The 19,250-nt window shown below is 34.6% G+C and overlaps 1 protein-coding gene across 1 annotated transcript; it reads left to right on the plus strand.

Annotated features, from left to right (window-relative positions):
• Positions 1–73: 73 nt before the first annotated feature.
• On the plus strand, positions 74–19,250 carry LOC128187973 (myb-binding protein 1A-like protein). The gene is made up of 35 exons (XM_052858715.1): positions 74–278; positions 637–744; positions 849–938; positions 1,203–1,385; positions 1,612–1,734; positions 1,987–2,079; positions 5,096–5,201; positions 5,582–5,673; positions 5,869–5,970; positions 6,102–6,236; positions 7,252–7,319; positions 7,644–7,809; positions 8,249–8,345; positions 8,714–8,781; positions 9,110–9,163; positions 9,274–9,327; positions 9,802–9,915; positions 13,956–14,025; positions 14,184–14,326; positions 14,421–14,481; positions 14,839–15,068; positions 15,252–15,385; positions 15,511–15,568; positions 15,662–15,781; positions 16,073–16,148; positions 16,308–16,357; positions 16,520–16,621; positions 16,817–16,887; positions 17,038–17,089; positions 17,387–17,458; positions 17,929–17,973; positions 18,092–18,157; positions 18,258–18,356; positions 18,611–18,723; positions 18,914–19,250. Exons 1-35 carry the CDS (start codon positions 141–143, stop codon positions 19,227–19,229), a joined length of 3,669 nt encoding a protein of 1,222 aa, XP_052714675.1. The 5' UTR covers positions 74–140; the 3' UTR covers positions 19,230–19,250.

Consider the following 19,250-nt stretch of genomic DNA (forward strand, 5'->3'; position numbering starts at 1 on the left):
CAAGCTTTATGAACAAGTTGTCAATGATCAGTAATGACGTCACACTGTCTTTCAAGTGTTTATTCTGAAGGCGATAAAGATAATACGTTAAGCTATGGTGAAACATTGACATCATCACATGTGCTCGGCCGCTGTGCGAAATGAGCTCCAAAATATCCCACAAAGTTGACAAATCAATTCTAAACAAATTTTGGCAATTAGCAGAATGTAACCAGACAAAGATAATACAGGCTTCAAAAGGGCTGATCGAAGATCTTAGCCTTCGGCAGGTGGATGAGGTGAGATACATTCATGTGCAGCTCATGGTCAAGTTCTAAAATTATTCAGTATTCTGAGATACTGGTCAACCCCCGTTTGGTGGTTTCACTCTTTGGTGGTTAAATATTTCAATGTTATATACCTTTTTTAATTACCAAGTGGGGCTCATTTTCGTACGTTTTTCTGAAGAAAAACGGGACAAGTATAATGTGAATAAAACAGAATTTTCTTTTAAAATCTACATATTTTTATATGTATTTTAGTTATTGTGTTCAATTAAAAAAATATAAAAATGAGATCTCTTTTGTATGTTTATGATGAAAAAGTTCTGAGTGTTGGGTCATTTTTCACTGCATATACGGTATTTTATTTGTACAGTCTACAGGTATCAGTGAGGAGCTGCAATATTCCATTAGCAGACTTGTAAAAGGTCTAGCCTCTAGTCGACAGTCTGCTAGACATGGTTTTTCTGTGGCACTCTGTCAGGTAAAAAGACATTATATATATACAGTGCCTGGCTATTTCTTGATGATTGGAACTCCAATTTCTCAATATTGTATATTTCATTGTAATTGATTTTAAATCAACAGATCCTTCGAAACTTTCCAAGCATAAATGTGGACATGATACTTGGTGCTGTTGCCGAACATCTAAAGTTTACGCAGAAGGAATCACGATCGGTATGTAGAAGTGGAAAATTCAAATATTTTTCAAACTCTTGGGTTTTTTTCCTTTAAAATATGGTTTTTGGTCTTAATTTCATTAAAATCAATGCATGCAACAAGAAATTTGTTCTCTTTTTAAGTGAACAGCTTAATTATATACATCATATTGTCTTTTAGTAGTTAAGAGGCAAATTTGTCAATCTCTCCAGATTTAACAGTTACAGATAGTTTGTGTCAGTGATGCCCTTTGTTAATATTTAAGTTGTTTCATCAATGCAGGAGCAGGGAAATATTTTACTTGGAAAAGTTCTAGCCTATATGGCTTTGGTGCAGTCTGGCCGAATAACAAGTGCCACTCAGGAACATGTACAAAAAATAGTCCAGAGTCTGGTGCAGGTTTGCCAGAAGAGGTCATTCCTGAAACAGATCTCTACATATGCCATATCCCTCATTGTCTCCCAGGTATTCCACTGGACATTCTGTTTACATTTTGTTTTAAATATTATCAAACAGGGTAAAAAAATTATGTATTTGTTCATTTCCATGCACATGATGATTTTTCAGGTCTTAAAATTACTGAGGAAATTTTGTAAATGTCTGAACCTCTGATGCATGGATAACTCATCATTAATATTTTTGCAATTCTTTTTGTGTGAGTGTTATATATACAGAGATAAATCATTTTTAGGTAAATACAGAAATCTTCAAAGCAGCAGTATGGTCGGAGATAGAGGCTGAGCTGACCCAGGGGTGGACAGGCTGCTCTCCTGATACCCTCATGTTACTACTGGCTTGTCAGAAGTACCACCCGGTAATGTCTCCATTTAATTTGATTTGTGTCTCTCCAAGTGCAGTTGTTTTGGAGGAAGGAGAATAAAAAAAACTGTTAAACAACAACCAAATTTTTATTACACATGTATTTGGTGTATACAGTATAGATAATTGATATGAAATATTGTTTTCAAAAATGTTCTTTGATGCTCTACACCTCTCAAGATTTCTCACCCTTGATTTTTCGTCTTCTTTTGTATCGGAGTTAATATGTTCAAAAAATCTGTTGCAGAAAATGGTAGACAAGACATTTTTGAAGACATATTGGGGGTTACCAAAAGTATTCTGTGCAGAGAATCTCAAAAACATTTGGAATGTTTTAAAGGTATGTTTAAATTTTTGTATCATGGTAAATTTGTTGTGCAGGTCAACAGTCGTGAGTATGATGAAGATTTTGTTCTGACTTCTTTGAAGAAATCTCTAAATGTCTGAACCTCTGATCTCATGACAGTTTTACTTGTAGATGTTTTGAATTTCACTTAGCATAATGTTAATTTAAAAAATATATATATTTTCAAATATATATGGATGCAAATTTGCATGTAGTTGTTTTACATGTAGTACCACAGGTACATGTGCTAAGACTGCGTATTGTACTTGAAAAATTTTCAATTAAATTGACAATAGTTATTGTAATACACGTATCTGATGATGGACTTATTAGAATTCTCAATTTGAAACTACTGGTACATGTAATTCAGATGTAACATACATGTATAATTATAAACTTTTTAGCTCACTTGAGCTGAAAGCTCAAGTGAGCTTTTCTGATCACATCTTGTCTGTCACTCTGTCTGTCCATAAACTTTTCACATTTTCAATATCTTCTCAAGAACTGCTTGGCCAATTTCAACCAAACATGGCACAAATCATCTTTAGGCAAAGGGGATTCAAAGTTGTGAAAATTAAGGGCCACACCCTTTTTCAAGGGGAGATAATTAGAAATTAATGAAAACATTTGAGAAAATTTCAAAAATCTTCTTCTCAAGAACCATTAAGCCAGGAAAGCTGAACCTTGTGTGGTAGCATCTTCAGGTAGTGTAGATTCAAAGTTGTGAAAATCATGACCCCCGGGGGTAGGGTGGGGCCACAATGGGGGGTCAAAGTTTTAATTAGGAATATTTAGAGTAAATCTTTAAAAATCTTCTTCTCAAAAACTAATCAGCCAGGAAAGCTGAAACTTGTGTGGAAGCATCCTCAGGTGGTAGTGTAGATTCAAAGTTGTGAAAATCATGACCCCGGGGGGTAGGGTGGGGCCACAATGGGGGTCGAAATTTTACATAGAAATATATTGAGTAAATCTTTAGAAATCTTCTTCTCAGAAACAAATCAGCCAGGAAAGCTGAAACTTGTGTGGAAGCACCCCCAGTTTGTGTTAATTTAAAGTTGTGAAAATCATGACCCCCAGGGGTAGGGTGGGGCCACAATGGGGGATTAAAGTTTTACATAGGAATATATTGAGTAAATCTTTAAAAATTTTCTTCTCAAAAACTAATCAGCCATGAAAGCTGAAACTTGTGTGGAAGCATCCTCAGGTAGTGTAGATTCAAAGCTGTGAAACTTATGACCCCTGGGGGTAGGGTGGGGTCTTAATGGGGGGGGGGGGGGGGTCGAAGTTTTATCTAGGAATATATAGAGTAAATCTTAAGAAATCTTCTTCTCAAAAACTAATCAGCCAGGAGAGCTGAAACTTGTGTGGAAGCACCCTCAGGTTGTGTAAATTTAAAGTTTTGAAAATCATGACCCCCAGGGGTAGGGTGGGGCCACAATGGGGGATTAAAGTTTTACATAGGAATATATAGAGTAAATCTTTAATCAAAGTACTGAAGAACTGACGGGGGTTGATTTTGTCGATGTATTAGTTTATTTATTTTAAAATCAATGATATGTTATTTTGCATGACAAGTACATGTAGTTTCTAATTTGAATTACGCACATTTTTATAATATGAATTTTTGGACTTTTTCGACAAGAATGTCGAGAAACCCCCATATGAATCATGTTAAATAATATTTCAAGATAAAATTAATTCAATCAAACTATGTATCAGTAATAGAAATATTTCTCGAAAATTGTATGGATCTAAGCAATATTGAACTCGAGTCTCGTTCAACCAAACGCTCGGCTGACACCGTAAATCTCCGACAAGAATTTACTGAGACAGCCGACGGCGAATTGAACGAGACTACCGGTATATTGAACTCTGGCGTAGGAATATATACGACTACAAAAAATATTTAAATTGTTTGTACCATTTAAAATCTGACTATTTTCAAGGTATTTATAAATAAGTTTCCTTGAAAAACAATGCTTTAGCATACATTACATCGAATTTATCAATTATTTTCAAGAACTAAGTCTTGTCAGCAGCAATGATTTGTGCTGAGGTCCAAACACTGTTTCACTTTCGGTTTGTCTGGGTAACTGCATAGGAGAGTTGATTAAAATCAACTCCCAAAAATCTTCTTCTCAAAAACTAATCAGCCAGGAAAGCTGAAACTTGTGTGGAAGCATCCTCAGGTAGTGTAGATTCAAAGTTGTGAAAATCATGGTCCCCGGGGGTAGGGTGGGGCCACAATGGAGGGTCGAAGTTTTACAAAGGAATATATAGAGTAAATCTTTAAAAATCTTCTTCTCAAAAACTAATCAGCCAGGAAAGCTGAAACTTGTGTGGTAGCATCGTCAGCTAGTGTAGATTCAAAGTTGTGAAACTCATGATCCCTGGGGGTAGGGTGGGGCCGCATTGGGGGGATGTTAAAGTTTTACATAGGAATAAATAGAGTAAATCTTAAAAATCTTCTTCTCAGAAACTAATCAGCCAGATGATTCTTTATAATTGTTAAGACTTTGGCCCCAGGACAATTCTTTGGCCTCACAAGAAGGTTCAGAGTTTGATGTAGCTTTATATCCCATATACATGTATAAACAATCGTTAAGGATCTTTTTGAGAACTGCAATACTCAACATGTGATATGACTATAAAATCATCCTGTTAGAAAAGGGACTAATGATTATAAACATAAGAATATCCAGGGGGGAGAAATGGATTTTAATTATACAGGATCTACATGTATTATTGTACATTGTCCAGATAGTTTGTATTATGATTCCATTAAGCTGTTTTATCATACCTATTGTTCTTCAGGTGAGAGATGTGGCCCATTTGCCTCTTGTTTGTTTGTGCATCCATATGATATACATGTACTTGTATTGAATGATAAATGTTTCTTAAAACAGTAGAAAAAACAATGTGTGATAAGTACTTCATTAGTATATTGTATCACAGATTGCAAAGGAAATATTGGAGGGTTCATACATTTGAACTGAATTTCATGTTGTAGCTCTCCATTGAATTTTTCCCTGTGGTACATTTGATAAATGATGAGGTTATTCATCAGCTGTCTACTTCAAAGATTTCCTTTACTGATTTCTGGACAGAAGGAAGGGGTAAATATTAAATTGATTTAGAAAGTCAAATGTTGTTGAAATTAACAGTCATGTGACTTCATTATTTTTTTTTCAAAGACTTGTAAAATGAAAAAGAGAGAGCTTTTGTTCAGGATTTCTAGAATTAACCTACTTCATAGACAAGGAGATTCATTAACTTACAATTTTTGATTAAACAAATGTTAATCAAAAGGGATTGTCCAATGTATCTACTTTTCTGACTAACACCTGTCCTTATTTATCATTATTTGCTATACATTAACTTATTGTAACATGCATTATTGCACTCTTTTGTTGATGTCATACATAAGTGCACATTTTTATATTTTTGATTTTATGAAGATGAATGCAGGTTCTCTATTGGCAATTATTTGTTACAGATCTCTTGTTTGGTAAAGAGCACCACTCGGCAGTCAATGTGGGGCTCTACTTGATGACAAAAATGTTACCCCACCTTAAAACACCAGAGGAAGTAAGTAGGAAAAAGAAAAGGGTAGTTTCTATTCAAATACAGGTATGCTCTGCTGATTAGGTAAGTGACAGCATGTCAAGATTTAATGAAATTATTATATTCTCATGATTTCTTAAAGTTCTATGACACTTTATTAAACATTCATGTTTGCTCTCTTTATTTTTTTTTAAGTACGTATATCATTTTATTTCTCAGATCGAGTGCCTGTTACCAGCTAATGTGGTCAAAGTTTTAGTGAAAGTAATTGATGGAAAGCAGAAGAAAAAGAACCCTGTTTATGAATCAGCTACTAGATTTGTAAGTTACTACTTCATAAGTCACTGAAAGTAAAATTAAGAATGACTTTAAAAACACTAGAACTTGAAAAGAGAAAATTATTGTTATTCATCCAGTTGGTCACTTTTACTAAAAACTTGTTTCCATTTTAGATAAATGGCTTAGTCACATATGTGAAATCCTCAGAAAATGCAGAGAACTCCATAAAAGTTCTGCACTGTTTCTTTGAAACTCAGTGCCCAAAAGGAACCCACCTTACCAGGTCACTGGACACAATTATTCAGTCTGTAAGTACATGTACATATATTGGTCTAGCAGATTCTGTCATGTTTAAAAAATGTATACGGTATGTACGAGGGTTGTCCAAAAAGTTCATGGACAATCGCGTTTTTGTCATTTTAAATGGGTTTTTAATACATATTGTATATCAAAATAGTTGTCATAAAATTTCAAATCAAACTAAAGTGATTTTTAATGTTTTCCATAGAAATAAACTAAAATTTTAATGTATCAAAGGGTTGCAGAAAGTACGCACGGCCCAGCGTAAAAATTGTCCAAACTTTGTAATTGAGTTTTTAGATATAATACCATTTACAATTTTTATATAACATTTCAAAACTTCATAATCTTCTATTATGATGTAGTCTGTATGGTGTACGTCATTTTCATACATCGTATGAAGGTTTTTCCACACTAACAGAGGACTTTTGAAAGATATTATGGCAAGAACATGTCTTTAAAAACGCCTGAAAAAAGCGAGGTCATCTGAGGGCATGGAACAGCGCGCCATCATAAAATTGTATCAATTGAGGTAAAACACCAATAGAAACACAACAAACTATTAAGGAAACAGGAAAATTATCGAAATAGTTCTAGTTTACTTATCCACAAGTGGCTCAGGCCATATTTTGATGGAGTATGCGATTGTACCCTCTGACCAATCAGTGAATGCAGCGTTACTCTCAGGTAACCCAGGACTACGACGTTATAGAAATGTAGTTATAAATCAACGTCAGACTGGGCAGTGCGGCCTGTATAGGCAATGTATATATAATGATAACTCCAATACAAAATGTACATTGCTCTGATTTTTATGCATAATTATACATTATTATACTCGATATTGAAATATTATATTGCTTTCCTGATAATGGCGCCGTTATTTGGAATAAAATTACATGTGTCCATGAAATTTTTGGACAACCCTCATAAATGCATCCATGTGTATTACATGAATTTGTGTGTATGACAAGATGATTCTGTCTTACCTGTGTATTTGATTATGTCTTGTTTTAATTTCAGCTCAGCTCAGAAGCAGCTAAGAAATATGGAGAGAATTTAATGAAAGTGTTTAAGAAATACATTAAAGAGTAAGTTTTTAAAATAATGAAATACTCTAATGTGGATATTTCAGTGTATATCTTTTTCATTTCTCAACCAAATATAAGTTCAGTAATTATTGATACTATGGTTTCATTAATATTCATGGGCAAGCAATGCAAATCAGCGTTTCTAGGATACTTAATTTCATGGTCAATGATTCTTTCCATACAATATGTTATGATGTAGTGCACTATACTAGAGTATGAGATAACTCAACAACAAAATCCATGAAAATAGGTATTCAACAAATATTGATGAAACCACAGTACATGCCTGTGGAATATCTGTCTTATGTTTTCATTGTTACACAGCCCCCGAGAGAATATGATGGGGATCCAACACGTGGCCACTCACATCCGGACCCTGGTGACCCTCCCTAGCACCTCAGGGGACCACGCCTGGCAGCTCCACCTCCTACAGTTCCTTGGCCTCCACTCCTTCTGGACAGTCAAGGCCAAGTCATCAGCACTCCCTCATGTAGGTCAATGGAGTGTCCTTAATCTATACTGACCACTCTTAGTGTTTCAGATGCATAGTGTCTCTTGAAATTTTATTTACAACTGTTATTGCTGTTATTTAGTAGATAAGGGAGTTCCAATGAGTTTAGTTTTGCCTAAGGCTAGAATGACGCAATGTCATTGGATATAGCGCATCACATGATTGCTGTCTATATTTCAGTAGATGGCAAGTAACAAAAGATAAAAAGAACATGGTGGACTAAACGTTGTCATGTACATGTATATCTTACATGTGTTACTGCCATTGCAATGATGAAACTAAGACTGTCTGATTTTCCTTTATGAGGAAATTCTTAAATGTCTGAACCTCTGATAAATGACAGCAAGACTGCTGCATTGATTTTTCTATTTATCCTCATCCTATGGTGTTTCTTTACATTTCAATTTTAAAATTGTAGTGTTCATATTGCACACAACCAATGGAGGACAAGCTCAGAAAGCCATTCCAGGATAATTTTTTAAAGGCACTAAGCAACCTGCTTATTTATAACACAGGTGATAGTCTATACTCGTATAATTATTGATTTAAGAAAAAAAATATCTTAGCACATTCTTTACCTCAAGCCTACCATAGCTACTATTACACTTAATTAAAGACGGAAATGATATGCAAGAATAGTTATTGACTTTGGCTGAGGGTAATACCTGTTATATGTCAGACCTGAAGACTAAAGTGTTTTCCCCTTGTATTGTGGGGCTTGTGCTAATATGAAGTATTCTAGTGTGGTCAGATAAGGTCGCAAGTTCTATCGTAAGAAAGATTTTAATAGGAGAAATAGCATCCAGCAAAGTCTACTTATATGACAATGTTCATGAAAAGGAAGGTACATGTACATAATTATAATTCCAAAACTTCTTTTTAGAAAAATCAAAGACCTCATCTCTGGATGCCTACCTAGATACAGTTTGTCAGCTTTGTAAATATTTTCAGGTGAGTAATGTACAGTATTTAGATTATTTTTGGAGAAGGGGGATGATGGAGGCTGGTGTACTGTTTTTAGAACCATTGATATTTGTGACAACACAGTGTTCCTGGAATTGTCAGGAAAGTACTTCATACACAATTTTATTTGAAACAACTTAATTGTTCGATAAAGTTGATGCAAATAAGAATTTGTTTGAAGTACTTTCTTATGTATTTAGTGTCAGATACAGTAACCCCATGGTTTAATTTCCTATTTACAGAATTTCTCATCTTTACGTGTTCAAGTATTTTCATCTTGTTGGTTGTGTTATAGATTTTTTTAACTTTGTTTTAGGATTTAGTAGAAGCTTCAGAAGTTGTATCTTTAGTTGTGGATTTCCCAGAGGATGTAAGTGACTTATTTTATAACAGTTTGTGTAAATATTTAAAAAATTGCAATGATAAATATATTAGAAGCTTTTGATATTAGAGTTACATGACAAATTTCTTCCTTTTTAGGAAAGGGAACAGTGGGTGAAAACAGTGGTGTGTTTACTCGGAATGCAGGAAAAGGTAACACAAACTCCTTCTATTTAAGACATTTTAAAACAGACTGAGCTCTGTGTATTTTTTTCTTTCAAGCGTTGATAGTTTATACTTGTTTTCTATGTTATATCACAATGAAATAGGCAGGGTATATAAACATCATGCAAAGGATGAAGTTTTCAAGTCCTAAAATTTCTGAGGAAAGTGTTTAAATGTCTGAACCTCTGATGCATGATTTTCCTTTATAGTATACATGCATGTAAACAATATCTTAATTAACAAATTTAAAAGATGTTAGTGAAACATCAGCAAGAGAGATTAACTTCAAAAGTTGTGAATAAAATTGAGTTGACGTTGGATCATCTGAACTGAAATACTTCCAGAACAAATTTTGTTTGAGTTTTCTCTGATGCTCTTGGTCAAATACAAATACCCAGGAATCAGATTTTAACATACCATAAAATACAGCTAGATTATTTGATTGATTCTGATTTTAAACAGAGTGCAGCCAAAAGTCCAGAGAGGTCTGATCTGCACAGAGCCTTCATGCTGCTGTTTGTGTTCCATGCTCTCCATCTGTTTATGTCCAAAGAGAATGCTGTCAGCGCCTTACAGGTAGAGTATAGTATTCTATCAATTGTAGAATGAGCCTGCTCATAGACAATCCTTGACATTTACTCGGTGTTGGTAATTAGGACTTAAACAGTACATGTACATTATATACTAGCATGTAAGATTGCATGTATAGTTCATAGCAGATACCGGTAAATTATTTAAAGAGTTTGCATGAGAGGCAGAGAACATGTATGGAGTTCATGTTTGGAGATATTGTACACTTGTTTTGATTCCAAAACACTCAAATTTTTTTTGGGTGTACTTTCTAGTCTGGTAGATCAAATGATGTTAATTTGAACTTCTGCAAAAAATAGAATCTCTTAAAAAATACAGTTTTATAGTACCGGTAAATTGTATGAAGTACATGACTCTTGCAAGTCACAAGGCTCATTCCAAGTGACTGAAGGTTACATTAAACGCGAGGAATTAATATCCATGCAAAATCACAGGAAGCATCCCTTATAAATTTTAAAATCTCAAATTTATTTTTCTGACTGTTGTGAACTACATGTACATGTAAGTGTAGCAAAAGTTTGGTGCTCGCAACTTTATTGTCTCGGGAATTGATGTAAAATAGCAGAATGAAATACTCACATAAAATGAGGACTCTACAGTACTCAAGAATATAACAACCAATACCTGAATCAATTTTAGATTTGAACATGTGACCTTTCAATTAGATGTCCCACTATATGATTAGTTGTTAGATGAATGGTTGATGGTACCATGAATTACACTTGTTGAGATACTTCCAAAAACTAGATTTACCAGTATGCATGAGTTTCCCAAAACTCAAATGATAGAACTTTATCTGTATTTTGGATATTTCATTTTAATGTATTCATTAAACAAAATAACATAAGGATATCATAATCTACTATGATAAAGAAGAAAGTGTTATCTCACATCAATGAAGCAAAACAGCAGTAAAAACAAAATACATGATAAACAGTTGGATTTCAGGAATCTTCGTAAAGCAGTCTGTATCGTTCAATTCTTCCTCTGTTACATCCCAACCACAGACAATCATTGTAAATTCCCACACACCAGGGATCCCCCAACAAGGTGTCCCGTGTAAGTAAATAAGCAGAAAATTCACCCTCACAGGTTAGAAGATGAACACATGTGTTGCTATAGTCACTGACTATAATGTTCATCTTGCCATCGCAACAAATGCCACAAGGATCAAAGGTCAAGCCGTTGCCTTGGTAACGAGACTTGAAGTTTCCATCTTCAGTAATTATGCAGACTTCGCCAGAATCAAAGTCAGTGCGATTTACAACACAGATGTCTTTGTTGCGGTTTTGGGTCAAAGCATCAGGCCTGTTGAACAACGGGCTTGAATCATCGGATTGTTCATCGCATCGATAAATACAAATTACATCACCTTTAAGACTGTAGTGCTTCACCATTCTTTGACTGGTTGGGGTGGGTTGATAAGACACATTATCTTCAAGGGACACCAAAATTCCTAAGCCTCTTTCACTTTCTGTGACAAATATACCACAGGGTCGTAATGGCTGAGTGCTGAACAATGTGACCACTTCACCTTCAACGTTCACACTTTTGATGCACTTGTTCTGGTAATCTGTAAACACTTGCCTGCCACATGGCAACAGAGAAAAGTGAGCACTACAGCGATGCAGATCAATGCTGGACAGGCATTGTCCGAAACTGTCCACTAAGTCACTCTGTCTTCATTTTGGGGCACAAGGGCTAGAATCATGTCCAGGCCATACTCAATATAATCCAACTGAACTGCACACACTTTGTCATTTCCATGTTTTGAATGTGAATTCTTTCTTATTAGTGCCTCTTTTACGTCGTTGTCCTGCTTTTCATCTGCAATGGGTAAAATTTTCATTTTCACTTAACCCAGTAGTTTTTTCCTGTAATTTAAAACATTCCAAGTTAAGAGAACCCTCTTAATATCAAGTATCTCTTTAAAGCAGTATTGTTGCTTAATCCTTGAGAACAGTTTATATAGCAGCTTTCGTTGCATCACTTACTTCCTGTTTGTGAGTGGCTTCAATTTTACAAAGGACAATAGAAGGCCAAGTCATATAATATATAAATAGTGCCTGTTTGGGAGGGTAACAGTTGAAATTGACACCCCGAGAAAACCATTGTCAACCGACGCGAAGCGGAGGTTGACAATGGTTTTCGAGGGGTGTCAATTTCAACTGTTATCCTCCCAAACAGGCACTATTTATTTTGTTATACTGAATGTCTTTTTTAAATTTTTTAAGAAAATTTTACTGCTTTTATATAGGAATAACGTGAATTCTACAGCGAACCGTACGCGCACAATTTTCGCGCATGTAACATTTTTTAATGTTACCCGTTGCCAAGTGCGTTGCTAACGCTGAGGGTAATAGTAAATATTATTAAATGCGTCTTATCCAATCAGATTTCAGTTTTTAACATGAAAGTATAACAATAGCAATTGTAATAGAGTTACGTTGCTTGTTGACTCTGTGATGAAATGACGTAGGTTTCAATTACTAGGTGAAATTGTTTATTTTACGTACATGTATTTATCACCAGACAAGGGGACTGCGTCTTAGTTTAGGAGGAGATGTAGCATGTTACCTATGATAGTAAGGCCCATGCTTGTTGCTGATGAGCAGGTGACTTAATGTTACATGTAGATAAGTAAGAACAGGAGGGATGTTGTATATGAACGTATCTCTGAAGCCATGTCCTATTTCTTATCTCACTCACTGTCATTGACCAAGCCACAGGTTTTAACTGTTTCCTCTGACGATGATCTGAACAATTTACGACTTTGTTTACTACAACCATGTCATTAGCTTCAAAGAGAAATCCCCCACCCTTTGGGACTGGGTGACCTTGTAGCCAGTTTATTATAGTGGTCACTGAGGGCAACTGAATTTAAAGTTGATAGATTTGATTTTAAAGATAATATTAATTCTACAGTATTTCAAGGATTGCTTTGTGTGATTTGTTTTCTTCTTTACAGTCTATGTCACATGTTTATTAGAAATTAAATAAACATGTGCAAAACATGTAAATAATACAAGTCATGTAGTTTATAAACAGGATGATGTTTTTACACAAACATACAAGATACTGTCATTGAAGTACTTGTATGCTCATTGAAGTTTGACATCAGAGATAATAGTAAACAAAAATTAAAACAAAAACAAGAAAAAACTTTTAAAATGTTGGGTGAAAGAAAACTTTTTTTTAAATGAAACCCATTAAATGTGTTCAACTCTACTTAACACAAGTATTACAACTTCATTGACAAAATTGGCAAATATTATAAATGTCTTAGACCTTGCTTAAAAAAAAAGAACCCACAAATATTTGATTGCTAAATGCCCAATATTTGTGGAATGTGTAGAATTCTCAGTGAATCGTGTTCATTCTGCATGTTACTGAGCAAGTTTTCACAATAAATTCTGGGCGTTTCAGTCGAAATATAACCAGAGCTAGCATTTGTCTTTTGATTTATTTCTTTTTCTAAATTTTCAATTTCTAGAGTAAGATCTTCTTTACTAAATTTCAGATCTTCTGATTGAAGAAAATGAATTGAATTTCTGCATGCCATTTTGTAAATTCATTGACAAACTGATCCTGGTACAACACCAAAAATGTAGTACATGTATAATAAAACAAAACAGAAACATCTTTTAACATGAACCCAGGTTCATTCTATTTAGTTTGCCTCTGAATTAAAAAATAACAAGATAACGAAGATTTACAAATTCATAAAGCAAAATCAAATATTGAAAATAAATAACATTGTTTAATTCTGCTTATAACTTAAAAAGGAGAAATGAAAATATACCTTAATGAATGCCGAAAAGTGGGGAGAGCTTGGTCCGTAGACCAACAAGAAAGTCTCCCAAATGCCCGATGACAGTCTTATTTATACACTTACAGATAATAGAATTAATATAGTAATAGAAAGGGCATCAATAGTCTTGAAGTATAAACGGAGTATAAATTTCCAGAATCAGATGTGTACATGTATACAAATACATATAGATATAGCATACTGTCTATTGCAGGACATTCATGTCTGTTATAACAAGGCTGTTAAACACAAGAGAAGATCCACTGTCAAGTCTGCCAAATCAGGTTAGCAAATGACAACAAGAAATTATTTTTAGGCTAACTATGAATCAAGACAAGATAATACATGTTCTATTTTAGTCAACAAGGATATTCCATAGTTCCTTCATACACAAATATATCAAACAGAGAAAGAAAAATTAAAATCTCTCTTGATGTTTCAGAGCCAGAATGGATAGAGGTAGTGACGGAGCTTCTGCTGAGTATGATGTCCCAGGGCTCCAACTTTGCCCGTCTTGCTGCCAAGACGACCTTCAGCTGTCTGACGGACCATGTCACACCCGATTCATTGGGGCTGATCACTGATGTAAGGGCAAACAATCTTTTGATTTTATAACAGCGATAGGACTACAAATGATAGAGTACTTCTAGAATTTCAAGTCTTTATTTGTTATTGTCAGGTGCTCAAGTTGGAGAAAGGAGATGAGAATGAACTAATCAGCTTTGAGGATGAGGATGAGAGTAGGTGGAGATGAATGATGATTTTTTTCTTGTGATGAAATACAGAGCGATCTATTCTTTTGAGAAAATAATTGTTTTTGCCATATTGCATACTGTAAATTCCTTATATTACGCGAGTACTTAATTCCGCGATCCCGCTGGTTTGTATCTGAACTTTTCCCCTTATTTCTTTAAGTTTTCAACTCTCAGAAAATAATGGCGAGATTTTAAAATTCGCGAAAGATGCTTCTCGCGATTTTACGTGGATATTAATTCCTCGCGTTTAATTAGGTATTTACAGTATCTAATCATTAATCAGAAAAGTCCTGAAAGGTGAAAAGATTTAAGAATAATTTTTGGGCACTTTTTTTGGACAAGATATGATGGAAAATGCCTCAGATATGGAAGTTGGAGATGAAGAAAATGGGCTTTCAGAAGAAGAGAAGGATATTGAAGAAGAGAAAAGTGAAGAAGATTCTGGGGATGAGGATGAGTCTGAGGAAGAGGAAGAAGAAGAAGAGGAGGAAGGAGAGGTGGATGAGGAATTCAGGAATGCTGTCAAGTCTGCTCTGGGAGATGCAGTGGATAAATCAGATAGTGAGGAGGAGGTGAGTTGATATGTTCTGGAGGATCCACTACTGTAGATAATATAGGTGTAGGGTGGATTATATCAAAGAGGCAATCATCAAACTTTGATCTTTTATCCTCTACGATATATTTGCAAATGTTAGAAATTTCATGAAATGGAATATGAATGATAAGAGTTCTGTGGAACTTTTTTCTATTTGTAGTCTGAGCCTGACTTAGATGATGATGATATGTTTAAATTTGATGAAGCCTTGGCACAAGTATTCAAGAACATGAGAAAAACAAAGGAGGCTGAGGCCAAAGAAAACAAGAAGCAGCTTCTGGCCTTCAAATCCAGGTAAGAATGGGGCAAATACATGTATCTGCAGCATTAACTTTTCTCTGTCAAATCTGTACAGTAAACAAGTACATGGACATCTGTATGTAATTGCAATGCACTAATAGAATAAAAATTTCTTTCAGAGTACTGGATTTAGTTGAAATCTTGGTTAAAAGTCAACCTCCTGCAGATCTGACACTGGTATGTATATCACTGTGTTTAAAAAGCATTCATGGCATTACAAATGTACTATGATTGAATTTATACTACTGTTGCTGTGTGTATACATTACAGGATCTGATATTTCCTCTACTGGAGCTGGTGGCCAGTACAGAGAAGCACAAAGAGGGCCCTGAACTGGACCTGGGAAAGAGGGCAGGCAACATGTTCCGAATGCTATACAAGAAAGCAAAGGTGTGTACAAGCCCTAGAACTCTACATAAAGGAAGAGTGCTGAGGGAATTTACGTTCAAGAAAGTTAACAATAAATACTGTACATATTTTAGTTTGTTCCCTTTGTATACACACTTAGAATTAAACTGTAGAGAAAGTTTGAACAAAGCAATGTATTTGTTGTTTTAAAATACATGTAGATTCATTGGCTATTGTTGTATCAACAAAGTCAATTTACAAAGATATAACAAATATTGCAATGTGTATCTTTGCATGTACAGCTGTATCTATACTCATGCGTTGTGTTTGTAGATACATGGCAATGTGGCTGTATCTAGAGATCGCTACCTGCAGGCCCTAAACAACGCTATACAGTTTTCAACAAAAGGTAAACACCATGTCTCTGAAATTATCATTGTAAAATTCCTCCATGTTACAAATCTGCTTGAACTAATAAATGTGAAATTATTGATTTGAGGTATTAAAGATGGGATGTGATTGAAGATTTGTGTTTTAAAAACTACACGTATTATTATTTTGTTTTCAGTAACAACCAAACAAATTGTAAATGATGTCTCTGATGCCTGTCTACTTGTGGTAAGATCATTTATTTACCATAGTTTAAAATGTTGATAATATTTATGATGGTTCATGCTTCAGGTTAAACTAGAAGTACAGGTGTATGCACTTTTTGAACATCAAACCATGAAACATTGGCTTTATGTAACATAGATACAAGTATTTTATTTTCTTCTTTAGATAAGGTTGTTAATGAACTTAGATCTAGGAAGTCTTGGACCATCTCCAATGAAAACCAGATCAGGAAAGGCTCAGAAAGAGAAGAAGGTTGAGATGGAAAGGGTAAGTATCATGGGCAACAAAATGTGCAGATATTATAATTATAAATTAATTGTTGTATTGCATTTAAACTTTTGTTACTGCAAAAAAACTTTGTGCAAATAAACACAAAATCCAAAAAAAACCCGACTTCATTTTTGCAGCATACAAAAACCCTGAATATACAATATGATGTATTGATTTTTGTCTTTTTGTCAGGACCAGGATTCAGTTCATCAGTTGGTCATTGATTCAGTTCAGTCAAATGTGAAGGATTTTCTACAGAAAAAGTAAGCATTTTATTCTCAATCTTACAGTACATGTACCTGTAAAATGTAAGAAGTAGCAACTTAGCTCTTTTCTAATCAAATGATAAGGGATTAACCGTACAATGTATAAATGGGTATTCATTTTTTGTTTGTTTTTTTTTTTTTTTGTAGAAAACAGAAACTTCACACAGAATTCTTCTACAACATGTTTAGCAAGTTTCCTGTAAGTTTCAAAATTCAACTTCTTATCACTTAATATACAGATATATATTTTTTTGACTGAGTCTGTTTTCTATCAAGTTTGTAATGTATTGTTTGCACTTTTCTCATTAATTTAAAATACCTCTTAAAATGAAGACTTCATTCTCATTCCTCCCTATAATTTTTCCTTTCCATAGCATTCCACTAATTAAGATATCAATATTTATGAGAAGAATGAACAGTTTCATCATTTTACCTTTACATAATCTGAGATAGATAACTTGATGTAGAGCCATTGTTATCTCTGAGATCTTTACAGGTCTTGTTTTGGCCAATCACAGAAACCCTACTGACCACAATGCAGGATGATCAAGCCAAGGTCTTCATGAAGGTCAGCTCTTGGTTTATACATTATTTATGATGTTGATGTATTGGAATTAACCTGGAGTAAGGTTCTAGATCTGACAGATAAGATTAGATCAGTTGTGGATGTTAGCTAACCAAATAAGTGATTTGTTTGATTGAGAACCAAAATCTTTTGTATTGCCTCAAACTAGAATAATGCTCTGTCGTAGGATGAAACCCATCTTCATTGCATTTCTTATCTATTTACAAATAGTTCTGTTCCTCAACAAAACAAATCACATATTAGATTTCCTTTGCCTTCTACCGACTTGATCAACCAATCAACACAAGCGTTTGTAAAAAAATTTGTCCGTCATGTTACTGTCTATATTTTGGTACCGGCAATCTACAGAAATATAGATACAATCATGAGACACAATTTGTTTACTACAATATTGTTGTACATTCCTTTGAGATATATAGGCCCTGATGTTAACCTGTCTTTTGTTATTTCAGACTCAAGCTTGCTACCTGTTGTCGGGGATGCTGAACAAGGATGTTGTATGTATCCATTGATGAGTTGTGTTAAAGTTGTCATCTCTGTAATGTTTCTCAAACTATCACTTCATCAGCAGAGTCTCAAAACATGCATGTTATTTGCCATCATTTTGTTTTGTAGGAAAAGAATATAGGGGAGGAAGCATGGAATGAATTTTCCCTTTCTCTGATAGCTGGCATTTCAAGGGTATGAAATTTAGATGAAGTTTTCAGTTGAATATGCTTGTTAATTGGGTATGTTGCATTTATGCTACAGATAATAGTACAGTATACATTATTCATTTCAGATAATGCGAGGTATTACCAAGGAAGCTTTTCCCACCAAACTGATACACGATGTTTGTGTCACCATGAGGAAGTACCTGTTCAGCTCCCAGAAACCTCTGGTTCGTAAAAGCCCTTGATCCAATTGTATGGACAGTTAATTGTTTAAGCCCAAGAATTGCTGTTGTTTTCTCTTCAATGAAATTCTAATTTCATTTCAGTAAAAAATGAACAACTGAAAATTTATTTATTTTCAATTTGACATGAAGGAAACTAGCTTTGTTATTGAGATCATACATAATTATTGCTACATACCGATGCTCAAATAAGTCTGACTGAAACTCATTTTATACATTGTATACTCCTGACTTTGCAGGAAATATCGTCGGAGATCACTGAAAAGTTGGAGAGTCTGCGAGGTTCCTTCAACACCGACATCCGCAAAGAGTACAACATGATGATGGGGAAACTTGGGAAGACGGCTAATGTGTAAGTGACTTAAAAATTTCTCCCTTGTTGTTGAGTAGTTTTTATGTTCAGTTGGCATTGGTTTCACATGCATCCCAAAAAGCAGGGTTTAATTTAAGTACATTTATCATTAATTGAATTTCAAACTATGTTCAATTTTAATTGAATGTTATTTTTAAACTATCTCACAGTTACATATTCGTTCCTACAGGAATCAGAATAAACAGGCCAAAAAAAGGAAAAACAAAGAAAAGGTAGCCTTGAGTGCTCAGACACCTGAAAGCAAGAAAGCCAAGCAGAGTCAAATAGAAGACATTGCGAGTCCTGTTGTTAAAAAAAAGACTAACAAGGGAAAGCAGACTGTGCATGGAACAGTGAAGCAGGGGTCCCAAACAGGGAACTCCAGCTTTGAGCCAGACCCGAAAGCCAGCTTAAAAAAGAAAAACTCGGAATTAGATACCCCAGGGGGTAGTGGCAAGTCTAAGAAAAAGAAATTCAACAAGAAAAATGACTCCATTACTGAATAAAGCTGTTAATTTTGAAATCTA

This window comes from Crassostrea angulata, chromosome 6 (assembly GCF_025612915.1).
Source record: "Crassostrea angulata isolate pt1a10 chromosome 6, ASM2561291v2, whole genome shotgun sequence".
NCBI classification, from domain to species: domain Eukaryota; kingdom Metazoa; phylum Mollusca; class Bivalvia; order Ostreida; family Ostreidae; genus Magallana; species Magallana angulata.